The 21,188-nt window shown below is 42.2% G+C and overlaps 1 protein-coding gene across 1 annotated transcript in view; it reads left to right on the top strand.

The window, feature by feature from the left end:
* KIF5C (kinesin family member 5C) overlaps positions 1 to 21,188 on the top strand; it is a 155,394-nt gene that overhangs the window by 101,439 nt on the left and 32,767 nt on the right. Inside the window, exons 12-17 of the mRNA XM_020893429.2 lie at positions 541 to 716; positions 5,830 to 5,898; positions 7,540 to 7,746; positions 9,901 to 10,047; positions 16,416 to 16,604; positions 19,987 to 20,104. Coding sequence (XP_020749088.1) covers positions 541 to 716; positions 5,830 to 5,898; positions 7,540 to 7,746; positions 9,901 to 10,047; positions 16,416 to 16,604; positions 19,987 to 20,104 — 906 coding nt within the window. The remainder of the gene's footprint in view (positions 1 to 540; positions 717 to 5,829; positions 5,899 to 7,539; positions 7,747 to 9,900; positions 10,048 to 16,415; positions 16,605 to 19,986; positions 20,105 to 21,188) is intronic.

Raw genomic sequence — 21,188 nt, 5'->3', positions numbered from 1 at the left:
CCACCCCAACTTCCTCCTTCAGAGTCAGGGATTCTCAAAGCGTGACTATTTGGGCCCTACAGTGTTCTATTAACAATGGTGAATTTGTTCCTTGATTGGCTGTTGCTGTTAACGAAACAGTAACCTAATTAATTGTAATTAGAGTGCCTCAGAGGTCTGCTTCCCTTTGAATCCATCATCAAAGAGAACATGATTCTAGTAAAGCCCCAGCATATTCCTCAACAAAAGAAAAATGTTTGCAAAAAATTCTGGGTATCACTGCAAAGTTGGATTAGTTGAGAGCTTGCATGGTTGATGGAGCCAGTTTACATCAGGAGCGAGGGGGTGTTACATAATCTTCCTTATACTCGTTTTGGTCAATTAACTATGACCTTTCTTGTCAAACAGAAAGACGACAAACTATTAACTCCTTAACTTTAAACAGCTCCTTATCGTGTCCTTTGTGTCTTTTTCGTGGAGTTGACTATTTTTGTAACTTTTCCTGGAGGGCTGCATGCTAAATTTCTTCAATGCCTAACTCCTCTTGGCTGCGCTTTGCAGGAGAAGCTGTGCCGGAGGATGAGCAGATCAGCGCTAAGGACCAGAAGACTCTAGAGCCGTGTGATAACACCCCCATCATAGACAACATTGCTCCCGTGGTCGCCGGCATCTCTGCAGAGGAGAAGGAGAAGTATGATGAGGAGATCTCCAGTCTCTACCGACAACTGGATGATAAGGTCTGTGGTCAGAGTTTATAGACCTCACGCTGGTACAAAAGCTAAAGGTAGCAAGGTCCTAGACTTACTGGCTGGAAGCAGCTCAAGCCCCATGGAACCTGATGTAAGACTGAAGACTGATGTTTATGTCTGTTTTCCTAATACTTACCCTAGCTCTTTATTGGGCTGTGCTGTGTGCTAAGTCGCCTCTGTCTGACTCTTTGCGACCCCATGGACTGTAGCCCACCAGGCTCCTCTGTCCCTGGGATTCTCCAGGCAAGAATACTAGAGTGGGGATGCCAGGCCCTCCTCCAGGGGATATTCCTGACCCAGGGATTGAACCAGCATCTCTCATGTCTCCTGCATTGGCCGACGGGTTCTGTACCCCTAGTGCCACGGGGGGAACTGGATTCACGGGGAATGGAAACTTTCATGGAAATGTGATTGAAAGACTGACCCCGGTAGACAGAATCTTCACATCTAGAAACTGGATGGGACCTTATCATAGCATGAGGGTGGAGGGTGAGTGAACTTGGTTTAATTCTCCCTTCTTTTCTTCTCTGGGCTTGTCTGTCACCTCTTGGAAATTCCAGCAGTGTCCCAGCTCTCGGGGCAAAGGTGGTGGCTCCCAAAACTCAAGTGTACTTTGATCATGGAAGGTCCTGGAATGAGGAGCCAGTAACAGCATCAGTAAGGGGCATCCCCTTGAATGAAGTCGTTTGGATATGCTGATTAGGGATGTCCAATTTCTTGGCAGTCTTTTGGGACTCAAAGAATCCCGTCAGTGCACAAATTGGAATAAAGGAAGAGAGATCTTGGAGAACACTGTCTCACTCATCCCCAGTGAAGGTCAGGTTAGGAATCCCAGAGGCAAAGGAAATTAAATTGATGTTTCACGTGACCTTGGCATATTGCCCTTGGAATACCTAAATCCTTTCAGTTCATTTCATTGCTGATATTTTTAATCTGATTTCATCTTTTCTGCTGTGGTTCAGCTCAGAGTGCTTGGGGACACCTCTGGCTTGGATAGAACAGCTTTGTTATGTTAACGTTGTCATTAATCTTACAAGCCTCTTTCTTCTGAGTAAAGCTCAGAGTCTGGCCTCACCTTTACAAGGGAAATGTGACTGCTTGCCCTAAGGAAGCTGGTTCTCTTTGTGCTTGTGGCTCTGGGAGTTTGCATTATCACCACAGTGTTAAACTGGGGTCACCTTACCCCTCGGGTGACATATTTAATAAGATATTCATGCTGTGAGAGCTGGATTAATTACTTTTTAGGCACTGGGCATACTGTTACCCTTCTCTTTCTACCCAGGTATTTTATATAAAACCTCAAACAAAGTGAGAGAAAAGGGAGATCAATAAGGAAGTGAGCAGTCTATGTGGATTTTTTTTGTTTCTCCAAAGAAATGTTATTGTTGAAGCATATTGCAGTTTTTTTTCTCATTTAGAATTGAAGGGTTTGTTTTTAGTATCCCCAAAGAATCCTGGATGTGGGGTGATAACCTGATTCTGCTCTCTGTTCTCTACGAATAGAAACCAAACATGGTTGGAACTGGGATCTTTTTACCCTGGTAACATGAGAATTTTTCATGGATGTGAGAAAACTTTAGAGTCTTGAATTCGGTGTCTGAAATGCAGGCAATGCCAGGCCTTGGCAGTTTTCAGTTGGTAGCTGGCAGAACTGACCCTGGAGCTCTGCCTCCTAATTCCCAGCCTAGGACATTTTCTGTCATATTCCTTTCCTTTAGTGTGTGTTTTGAAAACCCTGGTAAGCATACATTTTGGGATTAGCATTTGTGGTCCATCACAGGGCAATGCTGAGAGATTTGGGAAAGGACTTGAGCCCCAAAGCCTCAGCCTGGTGGGGGGATACCGAAGCTTGTCATGCCATTTGTATCTCTACCCATGGATGGCCTGGGTATATCTTACCAGGTGTCATTTTTATTTGTCCACCTTTTAAAAGTTCTAGAAGCTATTTCATGCTTCTGATGATGTTGATGGTTTGATACTTTTAAGAATACATGAGTTGGGACAGGGCACCTTCATAGATTATTAGTGGCTGAAAGTATCTAGGTTTAGATAAGATGCTAGTCCAGGGTGCTTAGATGACTTATACTGCCTGGAGGTAGCAGAGCTACAATGAGCTTACACGTCTTCTGACTCCCAGTCCAGTGCTCATCCTATTTTGGCTTTGCCCCTTGAAAATGAGCTTGTCAGTCCTAATGAATTTGTCTAGAATGTGCTGGAAGAAAGATTCTATGTGCTCTTCTTCCCGCTGCCCCCTCTGTCCCTCCGTGCTGACCTTCCAGGGGTTGAAGGACAGGTCCTTTTCTAAGGCAGTGCTGTGTGATGGAAAAGCAGGCACTTTAGAATCAGTCCTGTGGCTTAGCAGTGCTGAGACCTGGGCTGATGACCCATCTGCTGAAGTTGTTTTTCTTATCTGCAACATGGAGCTCACATCTGTCACTTCAGAAGGTTGCATTGGGGAGTAAACGACTCTAGGACATAGCAGATGCTCACTAAATATTAGTTTCTTTTCTACCTTCTCCCTTTCTGTTTAAGGGAGAAGCCACATGATGGGGGTATCAGAGGGTGGTGGGGCAGAGGTGGGCTGAGAGCACAGTTGCAAGACAGGCAGTTTGGCAGTGGCTCTGTCTCTTATTTCCCATCACCTCTCCAGTGCTTCTGTACTGTGGGAGATGTAGGAGCAGAATTTAAGTGTAAGTAGATGTTGAACTGATGGTATTCATCGAATCATTTCACTGAGTACCGTTGCAACAAAAACATCTTTACCATTAAGGGTGACTGACCAGTAATCTATTGACAACTCACTTATTTCAAATACCAGAATATTTTCTGAAAAGTACCTGCTAATCCATTATCCACAGACCAGATCTTAACAGTTGGCATCAGAGTGAGCATGTTTAAACATATTCTAAAAGATGTGCTTGAATGTATAGATATGGACTGCACAGCACATCTTCCTCTGAAAATTTTGAAAATTAAAAAAAAAAAATCACAACAGACTATGCTAATTCCTTCTTAAGGAAGGGTAAGTGTAGGTTTGGAAATGTCTCTGACATAAGCGATTCATGTTGTTATAATGTAATCTTTGGTCGTCATCCTTTCCAGACAGGCTAAGGGCCCTTGATTTCTCATGGTACCTCAGAAATAACCGTCTCCCAGCTCATCACCCATCAGGAGCAAGCCCACGTCGTCAGGCTTTGAAATGAACACAGTATAAGAACAAAGCGCTTGCACAACTATTCTGTTTCTCTCGTGATTTATATCACTGTAACCATTGCTTATACGCCCCAGGGGAAGAGGTGGCGGCTCTTCCATGTTAAACTTCCTGAGTCTTTTATGTTAAGTTGTTTAATATTTGTGCGCTGAGGAACATAAACACTAAAACTGTTCCTGGTAACTGACATTCTAAGTTTATATAGTAGAAGAGAAAATATGTCCAACATAATAGTCTTCTAGTTGGGAAATAATTTTTTTTTTTGAGAGAGATTTCACTTACTCTGGTATAATTTCCCTAATTCTCCTGCCAGAAATCTGACTTCAAGAGGAAAGCCATGAGTATTTTTTAGAACCATTAAAGAGTTTTTAACTTGTAAAAACATTTTCAAAACTTTGGGATAAGAAGTGCTATGGAGTCCGTATCTATACATTCAAGTGCATCTCTTAGAATCTGTTGACACAGGCCTGAGGCCAGCTGTTAAGATCTAGTCCATGGCTAATAGATTTCTAAGCACTTTGCAGAAAATATTCTGGCATTTCAATTTTCCTATATATAAAATAGTTGAGTTGGTGTTAAAAAGTTCAGTAGGAACATGATCTCCCTGAACAGAGAAATAAGCCCAAAAGATGTTCTACACAAAGGAAAAGGAGACCCAGATCTCATAATATAGTTAGAATTTTCTTGCTCCGTGGAAAGCATCATGGAGCTGTGCTGGAAAGCATCATGGCTGTGATGCTGGTTAACCTGATTTAAGTGGATGAACTGACACAAGTGAACAGGCAGGAGAGTATCCTGGGGAAAACTGAGGTCCTGCACCCCAGGCCCTGGAATTTACCCCCACTCTGGAAAAGGAGGAAAGTGCGGCACAGTAGGTGTCTGAGGGCTGCCGGTGGGAATACCTGGGCAGCTCCTGGCACAGAGAGGAGCGCTGAGCTGGATTGAACGCTGCTTGGAGTTTAGACCCCAAAAGCGTCATCACACAGGATGTTCTCTTGTTCCTAAGGGAGAGGCACGTGGGAAGCCGCGTTGTCTTTCTGCACAGGCTTCACAATTTCCTTTGAACTCATGAAAACCTTTGTAACCAAGATTGAATCTCATGCAGTTAGGCGCTGGCCGCCTGCCGCTTTGGACCACATCTAGGGGGAGGGGAGAGGCGGAGATGCTTAACGCTGGGCCGTGGGAGGCGGTAGCTCTGGCTTTTGTGGCAGCAACACCTAGTGGCAGAAGCTGAGAGCAAGAAGAGTGAATTAGTCTGTGGGGAGATCCTTTCCCACTTCAGTGACACACCAGAAACAATCATGTTTCTACATGCCAGCTTCCTTGAGGTTTTTTCAGACTGGTAAGAAATTTAGCTCCTAATCAAAGGCAGCTCTCTAATGCCAAAGATGAATTCTCTAGTAAATGTTCCCTAGTCTAAGTAAGAGGTTTGAAGTGGAAATACTGATCTCTTTCAGCTGTCGCATGGCCGTGCTCCCCCCCACGGACGTGTTTGACGAGGTTTGGGACAAGTACAGTGGTTAGAGATTCACTCCATAATTTTTTGAGCTAGGAATTCACTGTTAACATCTTTGAGTTGGAAGGGATAACTCAAAGTCCCTTTCAGTTTCCAAGCCCTACATCGCTGATTTCTGGATGAGAAGGAATTAAGTTGAATGTGGAGGATATTGATTTTCTCAGAATATCTAAATGTTTCATCGGCTGAGAAAGGTGGGTGATGTGGTATTTGATCCAGTCTCTCATCTGTGAGGAGGCACCACACCATTTGCTTCATCTTATTAGCGAGCTTACAGCTGGCATCCTGGTATCTGACTGCCATCCATTGAGAAACGAGGCTATCAAAACTGACATAACTAACCACAAAAAATTAAACATGATGTTTCGTTTCAGGATGATGAAATTAACCAACAGAGCCAGCTGGCTGAAAAGCTAAAGCAACAGATGTTGGATCAGGATGAGGTAAAGAATGCAATAAATTTTTTTTTTTCCCCAAAGTTCTTTTATGACTGTCTGTTGTGGCTATTCCAAAAATTTAATATGCAAAGAATTTTTTTTTAAAAAAATCACTGAATCGTGGAAAATTCTTGGTAGATTTCCTTTCAGTGGCTGCTAAAAGCTGATTTTAGCTGAATTTAGAAAATAAATGTCTGACTTGGTAGAGCTCTAGGGTTTTGAGAGTAAGTAACTGGTTGGTACACAACCTATGACAAGCAGAGACAGAGGAGCTTGGTAGTGGGGTGAGGATGATCCTACTTCCTCATACCCAGGGCCCAACACTCCTGGTTCATTCCATTTCAGCCTTTTCTCAGCTTTGCAAATCAGGTAACTCAGGTCTTTGATATACACCATGTTCTTGTGCTGTCTTGTAGGGAAAAAAAATACTCAAAGAACAAATATAGAATGCAGAGAAGAGGAAAGCACAGAAGATAGGGGTCCAAGTGCTGTTAGTATATATGTGATACACTTACAAGGAGGCAAATTTTTTTCAGTCTCTCCCTGGATGGCACTCAATTCTCTAGTAGATGTCTTTATTATGTTGTATTTTTGCCAAGTATTTTGCAAACAGGAACCTAAGCAAAGAACAGATCGCCAATCTATCAGATACAGAGGGTTCGTAATTCCCTTGCTGAGGGCCTAAGTATGTTTTCTCTTTTGTGCTTTAGGGTGTTTTCTGCTTTGTTGCTAAAATGCTATGGTTTGGTTCATATGATACAGTTATAGCAAGTGGCTATGGTTCATGGCCCCAGTCCCACCCCTCTCATAGACGTAACACACTCTCTCACCTCACCATTTTCTTCTCTTCCTCTTTGTTGCCCTTCATCTCTTTAGAACAGTGATTATGCCCTCTGTGCAAACATTTCTCTTGGCAGGAACCATATTTAATTGATTTTCCTCTTAACTACAGTTGAGTCTTCCATTTGTTTAGTGTTTCCTGCCCTCTCCCTCCCGTTCTGTTACTGTGCGTCTCCAACTTGGTACAACTGCTGTGATAAGCTCTCCTTTTTGTTACCGTGAAGACTCTTACTATTTTTCTATACTGTCAAGACAGCATCTATTCACTATAGGCAAATCAGAAAATACAGTAAGCACAAAAGTAATGAAAGTATCCATAAGGTCAGTCATTCATGTTTTACTAGTGTTAATGTGGGGGGCGAATTCTGTAGTCGATGATGAATATTAAGAAAAATTAGGGACTGCTCTTTTATACTGTTTTGATTGACTCTGAAATCGACCAGTTTACAATGTGAAAAAAATGATGATAGTAAAAAGCCATGTAAGTATTATTATATCCTTGGAAATTACTCCTCCTCATCCTTTGTTCAACATGTGGAATAGCCAGTCAGCTAGAAAGTGTGGTGATTCTTGATCTGTAATCAGTTCTTGGAATTTAGCTTATGCAGCGTTAAATAAGAAAGAAACAGAAAGAGAAACATATTTTCAAGACAACATGCTGTTTTTTCATTTAGCATATGGATATATAGTATGGTTTCCAGTTATCCTGAGCTTTTTCAACTTATTTTCTCTAATCTTTGGGTAGAGCACTGAACATAAACCTTTGAACATTAGAGTCACCAATTCCATACCATCTAATTTCCCCAGCTTTTAGCTTCCACGAGAAGAGACTATGAGAAGATTCAGGAGGAGCTGACACGTCTCCAGATTGAAAATGAGGCAGCCAAAGATGAGGTGAAAGAAGTTCTCCAAGCTCTGGAGGAGCTGGCTGTCAATTACGACCAGAAGTCACAGGAAGTGGAGGACAAGACCAGGGCCAATGAGCAGCTGACAGACGAGCTGGCCCAGAAAACGGTTGGAGCATTTGTGTGTGGGGGCGGGACTTCCTCGGGTGCCCTTCCTGTACTTTTATTGACATTTACTGACAAGACACTACAAAGCGTGGCAGTTGGCTGAGTGGTTTTTCAGTGTTAGGCACAAATGCATTCTTTGAAATCCTCCAATAACTGAAATAGTTTGTGTAAGTGACTTGTCCACTTGCCCCAGATCTTCATGTCAGGTCTGTTTTGCATCTAGGGGATTTATAACACTAGAAGTGATGCCTTGTAGGATACTCAAGAAAGTGCAGACTTTGGAGCCAGAAAAATCCTAGCTAGAAATCTGACTTTACAACCGTTAAGCCTTAGTCGAGACATTTAACACTTTAGTGTTCATATGCTTATTTGTAAAAGTGGTGATGATAACATGTTCTTTCAGGGCATGGGAATTAGTGACAGTTGACATAAAGCACTTAGCGTTTACCTGTGCATATGCTACAGTATCAGCAAATAAATCCCCAAACGTTGTGTTGACAGGGGAGCGTGCAAGGCATGGAGTTCAGTCCTTCTGTTTACACTTTCCTGAATGCAGCCCATTCCTTCCCCAGTGCTGCTTGTCCTCGCCTAGGACTAGCAGTCCTGGTTTGTCTGTTGTCCTGTTTTTCAGCAAGTGCTTCGATCTGCACGGTTCCTAATTTTCAGACTCCCAGCGAGAGATGCTGCTGGTTCTGCACAGAGAGCTAGTGGCACAGGGCCAGTGAGCATTTGGTGAGGTGGCTGCTGGTGGAACATGTCCATTTTCGCTTTTTCTACTTGGAAGATGGGTGGTGGGCAGCCGAGCGGCTGTAACCAGCTGCCCTTGGCACCTCAGTCCAACGGCCTGGTATCATGGGATTGTGCCCAGCCTGCTTGGTGGAAAACCACCATCCTCCCGGCAAGGGGAAGCAGCAGATGGTGCAGGAAAGTGCCGATCTGTTGACCGTAGATGCTGCGGATGGAAAACGCTGCTTATTCCATACATTCAGCTGCATGTAGGAAGGCTTTTTAATGTTTCCCAAGATAGGAACTACTGCTTCTGTGGATTTTGAAAACAAAATGAAATAAGCAGTGGCAATGCCTAAATAAAAACAAAAATGAAAAATAGAAAAACAAAGCAGAAGTTACTTAGGAAAGAAGGAGTCTAGATTTTTCAGGGCTTACTGTTTTCTGCAAGATTTTTTCACTAGTCTGTGGTATATTTGCTTCCCAAAACAATGAAGCGGTTTCCATGATACCAGTTTTATTTTCTGTCAGACCAAAGTACTACTAGACTAGTTTAGAGTACTATTTTTAGTTTGATTATTAAGAAATACTTGAGTAAAATAGTTGCATATGGAAGAATTACATAAATGTCTTTGCATTAACCTTTACAATTCCATAATTTATGCAGATTATTTTCTCTTTTGGCTGAGTTAATACCAAGAAACCAAAAGATGGCAAATTTGTTGATGTTGAGAGTTTGTTAAGTTAGGTAGTTAAAAATATATACATATTGGTAGTATCCATGAAGAATGGGAAAGGGATGAATTTGTTAATGTTTGGTAGTAAAATGGGGCTTCTGGTATGTATAATTTAGAAACCATCTCCTGTTGAACCAGACTAAATTTGAAATGTGATGAAGAGTGTCCAGTTCTGGTTCACTGTGAAGATGGAAAGACTTTTTCTTGGTTGTTCTCTAAACTCATTAATGTCCCTTCGGGCCTTCCAGACCCATCTGTTATGAAGTCAGATGGGAATTTGGAAATGGTGCCAGGGAGCAGGTTTGTTTGGAAGTGGAGGTGGAGACATTTGCAGGTATGTTTATATCCTGAAGAATGTGGACTGAAACAGAACATCTGGTAGGTAGGATTAGATGTGATTACACATTATAAACATAAGGACTCCTTTTGAGCTTTATTTATTTTTAATAACTTATTCCACTGACCTGGAAATTATCATCTGATATGCAGACAAATGACATATCAGGCCAAGACAACTTCCTCTTCTTATCAGAGAATGCAGAGGTATACCATAGTTTGGCTTAAAAGGACTCCTGTTGAAATTACATGAAAGGATAAAAGAATTCTACCCTACATGATGTTTTCTTGATGATGCTGTGTGTATGAAATTGATGGGTGGCCTTTTAAATCTGTTGTTAAAATGTGTATTTCAGACTACACTGACAACCACGCAGAGAGAACTGAGCCAACTGCAGGAGCTTAGCAATCATCAGAAGAAAAGGGCCACCGAGATCCTGAATCTGCTGTTGAAGGATTTGGGGGAGATAGGAGGAATCATTGGTACCAACGACGTGAAGACTGTAAGCCAGCCCTTCTCTTATCCTCGCTACCTTCTCTTGTAACGGCACGATTCTGAGCAAGCGGAGTCTGTGTTTGTTCTCCTGAGTATCCAGTGCTTAGCACGGTGTCTTGCATCTGCTGTGTGCTTGATCATATTTGAATGACTGAATGAAAGGCTGATTGAATGACTAAGTAGGAAATGTCCTCTGATCTTGGTTGGCCTTCTCTGAGTTGGTTTAGTCCTCAGAATTATATGCCAGTGTCACAGAGCTTTGGGATTGGATAGATTAAACAAAAGTTCTATTCAGAAATGTTTCTCCTTTTTTTTTTAAGTTATCTATTTATTTTTGGCTATACTGGGTCTTTTTTGCCATGCATGGGTTTTCTCTAGTTGCAGTGAGCAGGGGTTACTTTCTGGTTGCAGACTCTAGGTGCATGGTCTTCAGGAGTTGTGGCCCACAGGCTTAGCTGCCCTGCAGCATGTGGGATCTTCCCAGATCAGGATTGAACACGTGTTCCCTGAATTGCAAAGTGGTCTCAACCACTGGACCACCAAGGAAGCCCTCTCCTTTTCTATGAAAATACAACAGAATGAAGGTCCCCAATCAATCAGTATGAATTAGGAAAGCTTTCAGCTAGAAATGAGGATTCTAATTGTGGCTTAATAAAATAAAGCCATGTTTATTATTCACAGTATAAGAAGTATAGAATCTTGTTATTCAGGTTGTGATCTGCATCACCCGGGAACTTGTTCTAACTAGAGACTCTCAGGCCCACCTCAGACCTACTGAATTAGAAGCTGCATTTTAACAAGAGTTCCCAGGTCATTCCTATGCTTCTTGAAGTTTTAGAAGTAACTTTTGGTGCAGGATCTCAACAATGTCAAGGAGCCAGGTCTTTATTTTCTTTGTTTTCCTCAGCCTATGACCTTTTCACATCTGTAGATTTTTGTCTCTTGGTAGCAAGATAGCTTCTGTAGCACCAATCATCATGTCTGAGGCAGGACGGGCTGTAAAGCAAGACAACTTTCATCCAGGAGAGAACTATATCCCAGAAATCCCCAAAAGGCATCCCTTATACTTTATAGAGGCCAGAATTGGGTCACATGGTCACCCCAAGCTGCAAGGGAAGCTGGGAAAGCAAAGAGAAACAGTTTTACTACAGTGGGCTTAAACCAACCATGAGTAACCCCTGGGGTGGTATACATTGGTGCCATCTATAGCAAGGTTATAAGGGACATGGCATAAAGTTGTCTATGAGTTTAGGAATACAGGGAAACAAGAATAAATACTGCTGTCAATCAAGAACAATTTGCCACAAAATAGACAGGACATTGGAAAAATAAGAGCGACATCAAACAAAATAGCTCTCTTGAGGTATAATTGACATAAAATAAGCTGCATGTAGTTATTTATTTGGCTGTGGTAGGTCTTAGTTGCCGCAGGCAGGATCTCAGTTTTGGCATGCAGGGTCTCGTTCCCAACCTGGGCCCCCTGCATTGAGCGTGTGGAGTCTTACCTACTGGGCTACCAGGGAAGTCCCAGCTGCACATAGAGTATACAGTTTGAGAAGTTTTGACATATGTGTACATTCATGATAATGAGCATGCCTGCCACCTTCAAAAGTATGTGGGGCCATTTCTGGTCTCTCTAGTCTATTTCAGTGATCTAATCTTTATACCAGTACTGTAGTATTTAGATTATTGTTGTTGTTGTTCAGTTAATTACTGTAGGTTTATATGAACTCAAGACCTTCTGTGGAGTAGCTGTGATAAACATGTGTGGATTTTATCAAGCCAGGGAATAGTGTTATAGTATTAAACTTCTACCTCAAAAACTTCTACCTCTTAAAACCAAATTCATGGAGTTTAGCCTGTTAGCCTTAAAAGGCCGAATTTTACTTCAGTCTGCTTTGGAGGAACACTCAGGTTTTGAGTTGGGATTGTTAAATACTAGACAGGCCTCCCCAAATTACTTTGGTTTATGGACATTTCTGGGAACCATTGAAAGCTCTTCTTAGGTGGTAAAACAGATCGAGGTATCGAGCATATGACCTCTTGTAAACCCAATCGTTCTTTCATAGAACCTCTATTGTAACTGAATAGTTCATGAATCTTTGCAAACGAATCTAATTTTAGCATAGAATTCTCCGGTACTATAAGATTAACCCTATTAAGTTCCAGTTCGGTGATTTTATATTTGAGGATTTATTTTTAGACGCATATGTTGATGTTGAGCTATAAACTTCTGAGGTTGAGGTGATTAAATGGTCCTTGCAATATGAAGGTGCAGTTGATTTATGGGAACTTGGCGCCTGCTGCTGATAATGATAAAGGAAGATATTTTTATGCCAAGTTCTAAAATAGAGCTGATGAAAAATGCTAATGAAATCAAGGAGTGTCTGGGTGCTTTGGAATTAAAAAAAAAAAGAGTCCTTACCTTTGGGAATATGAAGTATGATTGAGATTATTTTTAAGTACTTTGAATATTTTTAAGATATTTTTGAATTCCAGACATTGGATGCCCTAGTTAATTTCATTGATAGCTAGTTAATTTCATTGATAACTCTCACTTAGATAGCATCATATTCTTAATCATTCTGCTTTTTTCCTTACAATTATGATTTAGTTAGTAATTGTAAGGAAAAAATTCATCATGGCAATGAGCATTAAAGAGGAGTAATTATGTGACTTTGGGCAAGTTACTTTATTTATCTGGATTTCATATTCCTAATTTATAAAATGATGAGATGAGTCCAGATTATCTTGAAGATGGTCAGCCCAGGAATTGCATGAGTTATGCATATATTTCTTAGATCTATCACTGTGGGTACAGATACTTTTCTTATTTGCGATGAGTATTCAGTTGATATAATTCTTTTGATCTAAAAAATGAGATCCAGGAAATGTTTTTTGGTGATCTTGTGTTTTTATTCCTAAAAATCCTACTCAGCCCCCATGGTGGTGTTGTGGGGAGAGAGGGAAAGATGGCTGCTTGAGTCTTTCTCAGCCCTCAGTTCTAGAATACAGCAGGCCTGAACAGCAAAGAAACAGAAGAACTCATATTTCTCCAGCTCAGTCATGTCTGGGGGCATTTTCAGAGTCCAGGCAATACTTAAGTCAACAAAACGAGATGAGAGCATCAAATGACGAGATGAGCCTGGTGTTGACTTTATCCAGGTTTATTAGTGAGCCTCTTCTTTTCATGTTCCAATGTCACCGGTCTTTCTTTAAGGCAGAGATTTCTAGATTTCTAGCCACAAGCAGAATAACAAGTTGAGGTTGAATAAACGAAGTGGATTGGATTAGCTGCCGAGTTTTCCTCCAACCTCAGGTCTAGCTGAGGTGGAGGTGAAGAAGTTCAAGCAGGTGACAGAGACCCCGGGCCCACCTCCACGAGGGACCTGGCTGTGGCTGGACCAGAGATGCAGATAAAAGTGTTCTGGATCCTGGGCCTGAAGTCAGCCTTCATCACTGATAGCTCCTGTCTCATCAACTTCTTCAGCACAGCCTGGGCTCTGCTAGGGCTAGGGTGTGAGTTCCAGTCCCCACAGAATGGTGGCTGGGCTCCTCACCTCCAGGAGGGCTTGCTTCTTCATTCCCCTCCTGCTCCTCAACCTCCTGGAAGCAACTCTATCATACCTTGGCTCTGTGCTGCACTTGTGAATGAAACTGACATTTCTAGACGCCTTTTTAATAAGGATGTTTTCAAGTTCCGTTATGACTGCAGGGCCTCGGTGGCTCAAGCAGTAAAGGATCTCCCTGCAATGCAGGAGACACAGGAGACGGGGGTTCGGTCCCTGAGTTGGGAAGATCCTCTGGAGAAGGAAATTGCAACCCACTGCTGTATTCTTGCCTGAAGAATCCCATGGACAGAGGAGTCAGACTGGCTGCAGTCCATGAGGTCACAAAAGAGCTGGACACAACTGAGTAACTAAACAGCAACAACAGATGACTTTTTAGGGCTTAGAATGTGAACAGTCACTTCCCTTACCTCTTACTTGGCCTAGAAATGGCACCTCGGATGACTGCTGTATGCTCTAGAGACGTGGGAGGGGGTGATTCCAGTACAGGCAAGATGGAAGGGGAGGCAGTCTCTTTTGAATTAGTCATCCACACTGGGCCTCATAGTCTAGTACATACGTTTCAGTCACTGTCAGACCCAGAGCAGAGTTACTAAATAATCCTACAGCAGCAAACTCTGATTCTTCTTTTTAAAATAACAGTATACTGGAATTACTGAAAACTCCGAACTTACATGACTATATACATGAGCTTGTAAGTGGTAAGAAACCTTGCGGTTAATATTTGTTTGGAGTACTGTTTTTTTTTTTTTTTTTTTTCCCATTAGGGAAAAAAATTAAAAATCTAATGATTCAAAATCTCCTTTTTGACCTCCTGGAATAAGTATAGGCTTCAGAAGTTATGGTTCTGGTTTGAGGGAAGAAATACCCAGTTCTAACTTTGAAGAATGCCCATTATAGTTTTTTTTTTTTCTACTCATCTCCAATTCAGATGTCACCTGGGCGTAGAACACAATGTGCCCTCAGCTATAGAATGTCTTAGAGAGTACTTGTTTGTTCCCTTCCCACGACACCCTAACTCGGTTCAGCCATGTTCTCCCCCCAGGAGCTGGTACAGGTTGTGAATTCCACACAAAAGAGATGGATGTCCCCTTACCTTTGTACAGAGAAACAATACGCAGGGTACACTTGGTCAGGCTAAAGAATGAATCCGTACCATGTTGGACTGATCACCAAGACAGAAGGATAAAACTGAATTTAAAGGTTGTGGGGTTTTCTCATCTGTTATCTCCATGATACTGGATTATGAAAGGAGTGTAATGAGTGGCATTGGTAGGCAAATTGCTGGCAGTCAGAAACGTAACTGATTAGTAAGAACCTCTGTTAAAGTAAGGGGCTTCCCTGGGGGCTTAGCTGGTAAAGAATCCGCCTGCAATGCAGGAGACCTGGGTTTGATTCCTGGGTTGGGAAGATCCCCTGGAGAAGGGAATGGCTACCCACTCCAGTATTCTGGCCTGGAAAATTCTGTGGACTGTATTGTCCATGGGATCGCAGAGAGTTGGACATGACTGAGCGACTTTCACTTTCACTTCTGTTCAAGTAAGATGGAGTCAGATGTTGATACTTGTGGATTTTCTTGCTGTGAACCTGGGCTCTGAATTGTGTTGATTGACCCTGAGACATTTAACAACATTGTCGGGGAATTTTTAGGGGAAGGTTGACACCAGATTACAGGCACTCAGCTCTGTCCAGTGTACTTTTTACCTGCTGCCAATTTTCAGGGTTGATGGACCACTCCGTGTTCCTAGCTCTTAAATGTTTACTGAAAAAAATTGTCATACAATGAGTTAATGACAACAATAACGACAAAAGTGGGCAGATGGAGTGTATTGTGAAACATCAAAAAACAGAGTTTGAATGACTGTCTTAGAATAACTGAAGCCTCTGTTCATGGGATGGGTACTGGAGAGGGCGCTTGTTTTCTCCTGAGGTGCTCGGATGCCCTCTGGTGGTTAAACAAAAATATTTGCAGTTACTTTGCTCCTCAAGGCCTCTCTGCCGTCTCAGCAAATGGGCTGTATCTTGCTGCATTATTTGTATCCTGTAGAGCTCTGAAAATTAGACAACAAATATGAGATGGTGCAAGGATTCTGGTTGTCAGAATCTCTTCTTCTAAAGGTGAATTTAGACTGTTATTCTCAGGTGATCTTAACTAAGCGAGATTGCTGTGTGCTTGGAAGAGGCAGGCATGTAGGGGCAAGGAAACATTGGTCGTAATAAGAAGTTATGCAGGAAAACTTTCATCCAGAGGTATTTCTGGTGATAGCACGTTCTTGTTCATTAGATTCTTTAATTGAGAACTATATAGAAAATCCTCTGTATTTCAGCCTTTGCTTATAGAAACATGTTCAAGTTCTTAGACTGCTTGTTTCTCTGGATAGCAGACTGTAGAGAGCATAATTGAAGTTTTGAATGATTTCTTTTGGGACTCAGGATCACCTTTAGGAACACTGGGTTTTGCTGCCCTTCCAGAAAAGTAAGGAACACCTCTTCAGAGTTATCTCTTTTTAAAATTTCAATATCTTTTTCTACTGATATCTCCTCTTTCATTCTAGAAAAGCAATTGCAATGAAAAACCTGGTTAATTGAAGATTATGTTAGTTGAGGTGTTTTATTGGAAGTTTTATCCAAGGTTTCCGAGAACTTGGGGTTGAACCTATAGTTCGACTTGTGGTTCTCAGCTTGTGGTCCTGCGATTAGGGATTCCTAACCCAGAAATCCCCAGACATCCCCATGGACGGGTTTCAGGGCCCTGTGAACCTCTGGCGATCGTGGGCGTCATTGAGTGGTCCCTGCCTGTGCTCAGTTGGCAGATGTGAATGGAGTCATTGAAGAAGAATTCACCATGGCCCGGCTGTACATCAGCAAGATGAAGTCGGAGGTCAAGTCTCTGGTGAACCGCAGCAAACAGCTCGAGAGCGCCCAGATGGACTCCAACAGGAAGATGAATGCCAGCGAGCGGGAGCTGGCAGCATGCCAGCTGCTCATCTCCCAGGTAGGCCACCCCTTTGTTCCTCACGTCACACGCTTGTGCACTGGAAATCTGTTTCCTCCACGCGCTTACTGAGGCTGATGGTGCCTAATAGGGACAACTGATGGACTTGTCCATGACCTCCCAGGCAGCGACCGGCCAGGCTTATTCTTAAGGCTAGGTTTAGCTGTACAAATTACATGAATTACCTCCGGTCTTTTTTTTAAAGGATGTGTCTACATATCTTTATCTAGCTATTTATAAATAAGTAGATAGGTAGGCAGGATAGATAGTGATGTCTAATGAATGGAAAAGATTCAGTTCAATTCAGTGGCTCAGTCGTATCTGACTCTTTGCTACCCCATGGACTGCTGCATGCCAGGCTTCCCTGGAAAAGTGGAAAAGATTGGGTGGCATCTAAAACACCTCTCAGCTAAGGCAGCATTCTTTGATCTTTTAATCTCTACGACAGATCCAGTTTAATATGGGACAACAGAAACCACCACCACTACCGCTACTACTATTACTAGTAGCAGTAGCAGGAAACATTTTACTGAGTGCTTTCAGTGTACTATATACTGTGTTAAGCACTTTACACGCATTCTCTCACTTGATCTTTAGAAAAATTCTGATAGGCAGGTGTTATGATTGTCCTTGCTTTTTAGATAAGGAGAATGAGACTTGAAAGATTAAATATCCAGACTCACATAGCCAGTGAAAGGCAGAGCTGGAACTCAAACTTTTGTGTGGGAACTCAAAGCCTTGAAGGGATTTTCAAGCCCCAGTGATAAGGTACTCTTCTGTCCGTTAGAAAGCATTTTCATTTTAGCATGGTGGTTTCAGAAAACAGCAGCCTCGTTTCTGGTCTGCCACTGTACCTGAGGCTGGTGTTTGGGTTTGCGGCTTCTGTGAGTGGTCGAGAGTGTACTGCTCACTGCCTCAGCCCAGGCATTAAAATAGCTAAAGTTATTTGGGGAGAGCAGGTACCAGCATGTAATGGCACATCTGACAGTGCTGAGAAGCAGACGAAAGCATACTTCATCCGGTATGCTTTTAAACATAGGAATGTGTCTTCATACAACCATCTCCAGCCTCATCTCCTACTGTAATCATCTAAGAGATGCAAATTAAAGCATCAAGTTTCCATTTTATAAATAACATAGTAAGCAAAGAAGTGTAAGAGATCGGTGCTAGTGTGTAATACTGAAATTTATATACGTTGTTGAGAAAAGTATAATTTGGTCAGTCCCTTTGGAAAGCACCTTGGGAATCAAAACCCATAAAAGTGTTAAGTATACTTTGGCCAGTAACTCCACTTATAGCATTTTTCATTGTTAATGAAAGTGAAAATTTTTCATTTCATATGGTATTATCATTCCCTGATTTAAAATATTAGCACTTACATGGAAGATGTTGATTGAAGTATTACTTTCATTTTAATAAAATAAAATAGGCAACTATTTATTGAGAGACTAATAACATAAAGTTACATGGAAGGATATTATGCAGCTCTTACCAAAAATGTATGAAACCTAGTCATTTGGAAAGTATAATTATATAAAGTTAAATAAAAATGGAAATGCCAAGTGACAGATCTATGCTATACCTTGCAACTTGGTAAAATATGCATTTGTATAGATAAGACCAGGAATATAGAGGGAAAATACCTGATAGCGTGGTTTATGGGTGACATTTCTACTACTTTTTCTGGATTTGCTGGACTCTTTGGCATTTTTATAATTTATGAAAATTGAGAAGAAAAACGATAAACATTAGGGCATAGTACACTTCAGGTCTGATTTCCAGGTCACCTGTTACTCTGAGAGCATGTGCTTCTGAAGCACTCTCTTCCTAACATTTGAAGGCCAACGCAAGTGCACAGACAGAGGCCCCGCGGCCCAAAGCCCACTATCTTTCCTTCCATCTGGACACATCAGCCTCCCTGTCCAAGTCAGGCCCCTTCGCGTGTTCTGTGAGCTGATGGAGCTGTGAAACTGCGTCAGCTGTAATCTATGTAAGTGGGTGATGGAAGCTGCATTGCTGCTCCTGGAGGTGACCTTAGGGTCACTAGAGTAAGGAGTTTCTAGTTTTCCAGACTCACTGTGATCTAGAAGAGGATGTGGGTTCCGGGTGGGCACGCTCCCTTGGCATAGAACTTTGCTCGGTAGTCTGGGGTACAGCCAGAGGACTGCCCAAGTAGGGTGCTCTAAAGTGTCAGGCCCAGGACTGGGGCCCCAGTTGCCCAGATCTTCAGAGTGACACACACTCCGGGTGTATGAGATTGGAGTCAAGAATATTAGGATGGTTTGGGGTTAAAGAATAACCGTGTTGGTTAGACAGTGCTTTCTGCATTAGCAGCAAATACAGTTTTCCCTTAGGTGCTATTTTGTACTCTGTCACAATTTACACAAAACCAAAGATTTAGTCATTATTACCTGGGGTTCAAAAGTAAGAAAAACTGTGTTTCTTTATTTTCTGACGTGATCTAAGGAGCCTGACAAAATATTTCCAGCTAAAATGCTATTATCTCCTTTGTTTATACTCATCCTTGTCACCAAAAGCTATGCTTATAAAATACCTGCTCCAGCATAGTCCCATTTCCCAGAGGTTATTTCATTACATTCGAGCTCCATCTCCAGGGTCCTCCTGGCTAAGTGTGATCCATGTAGATACGGGGGAGGAGGCGTCTGCATATTTCCATCTGCCTCGAGGTGACTGCTGTTCCTGTTCAGTTACAAGCTCTCATTCATTCATTCATTCCTTCACTCCATTATTATCTATTAACTATGCTTTCATGGAGCTAACAAGTAGAAAAAAAAAAAGATGAATCAATAGATGTTAGGTGCTGTAAGAAAATGTTGGGGCCCAAGTTAGAAGGATCCAGCCAGGCCCATGTCTGGCAGGGTGTTGGGGAGAGCTTCCTTGGGAGAGGAAAATGGAAACGCAAAGTCTCTGAAATAGGAATTGTTGTGCTTGAAAGGCAGAAAGTGTAAAGACATAATACTTGAGTTCCAAAGAAGAAATCCAAAGGTACAGGTTCAAAAAATGAAGCCTGCAGCCGTGACACTTTTCCAACCCCTTTCTTTCCAGCAGACTCTGTTTTTTACAAAGAGGAAAACCAGCTTGGGCTTTGGTATTTTAGTTTAGTAGATGTTAAGGAAGGGCATGGTAAGGAAGGCCGTGAGCAGGGGAATGAGGCAGAGAAGCACATGGGAAAAAGAGGACTGTCTTAGTCTGTGATCCCAGATCCCAAGCCTCGGGCAGAGTAGGCACTTGGCTGTTGGGACTCAAACAGAGGAGTCAAGAACTCCTCCGCTGTTGCGTTTTCCTGTTGGACGGTCCTGGGCAAGCCAGGGTAATCACTTGCTAGTCACTCACAGCCGCCTTTGTGTTTGCTTGTTTCAAGCACGAAGCCAAGATCAAATCCCTGACTGACTACATGCAGAACATGGAACAGAAGCGGAGACAGCTTGAAGAGTCCCAGGACTCGCTCAGTGAAGAGCTGGCCAAGCTCCGAGCCCAAGGTGAGCAGTCGGCCACTTTGCTGGTGTCCAGCGGTTAGCCTGAATCAGACACGCTGTAGTTGGCTGGACTCTTGATGTTTAATTTTGCTCAGTTAAAGCATTTGTATGTCTACTGAAAACAGTGGTGTAATTGGAGTGGGGTAGGGGGTAGAGAACCATCTAGAGGACTGCCCCCACCCCATATCTGCCTGTCTTTGCATTTTCCCTGAGTCCACCCTGCTGCCCAAGTCGGAATCCTCTCCCTTCTTCACTTCCTGTCACCAAGTCCTGTACATTCAGCTGGCCAGATGCTTCTCTGGTTCTGTTTATCTCCAGCTTCATTGTCACTAATTAAGAATTATGGCTCCGTTCATTGACCGAGAGGCTAAACGCTAGCATGTTCAAGGCTGACCACTGCGCTGTATCCCAAGGGAGGATTCCAAAATCAAGTCCTACCTTGTGTCAGGCCCCAGACCTCTGACTTTTCCATGCTGTCCCGTTGCTCTAAATATCAAGTCTGAACTTGCAGCCATGGTTCCCCTGCATCTTGCATCCTTTGAGCAAACTCTGCCTTTTCCAGGCAGTCTCCTGATCCCTTTGTGAAAGAATGTGCTCAGCACAGAGAAAGCACTCAATAAATATGAATAAATAGAAGAGATTCAAAGAGAAATGACTGGAAATGTAGAAACCAGGACAGGATTAATGATGTATGTGTTGTGGTGAAACGGGAGCACACAGATCTTATGAGTTGCAAAGAAAACTGGTAAAATCCCTTTGGGAAGCATTTTGAAAATACATATTAATCATTCTAACACTTTTCATACCTTTTGCTCCTCAAATCTCAAATATTCGTTGCAGAATTCTCGAGAATTCATTGCTTATAAATTAGTGGAAAAAAAAGAAATCACCTAAATGTCCAACAGTTAAATGAACTATGGTATGTGATTTAAAAGAATAGGTTTTTTTTTTTTCATCTTGGAGATGAAATACATGAAGACCAAGCAACAGTGTTTACAGTGCATTAGATTAAATATCATAATATATAATTTTATCTTTACTGTGGTTATAACATTTAAAAATCAATGGATACTTATATTTGAAGGCC

This window comes from Odocoileus virginianus, chromosome 13, assembly GCF_023699985.2.
Source record: "Odocoileus virginianus isolate 20LAN1187 ecotype Illinois chromosome 13, Ovbor_1.2, whole genome shotgun sequence".
In the NCBI taxonomy this organism is placed as follows: Eukaryota; Metazoa; Chordata; class Mammalia; order Artiodactyla; family Cervidae; genus Odocoileus; species Odocoileus virginianus.
Note: the sequence above shows the minus strand (reverse complement) of the source record. Positions and strands in the feature narration are given on the sequence as shown.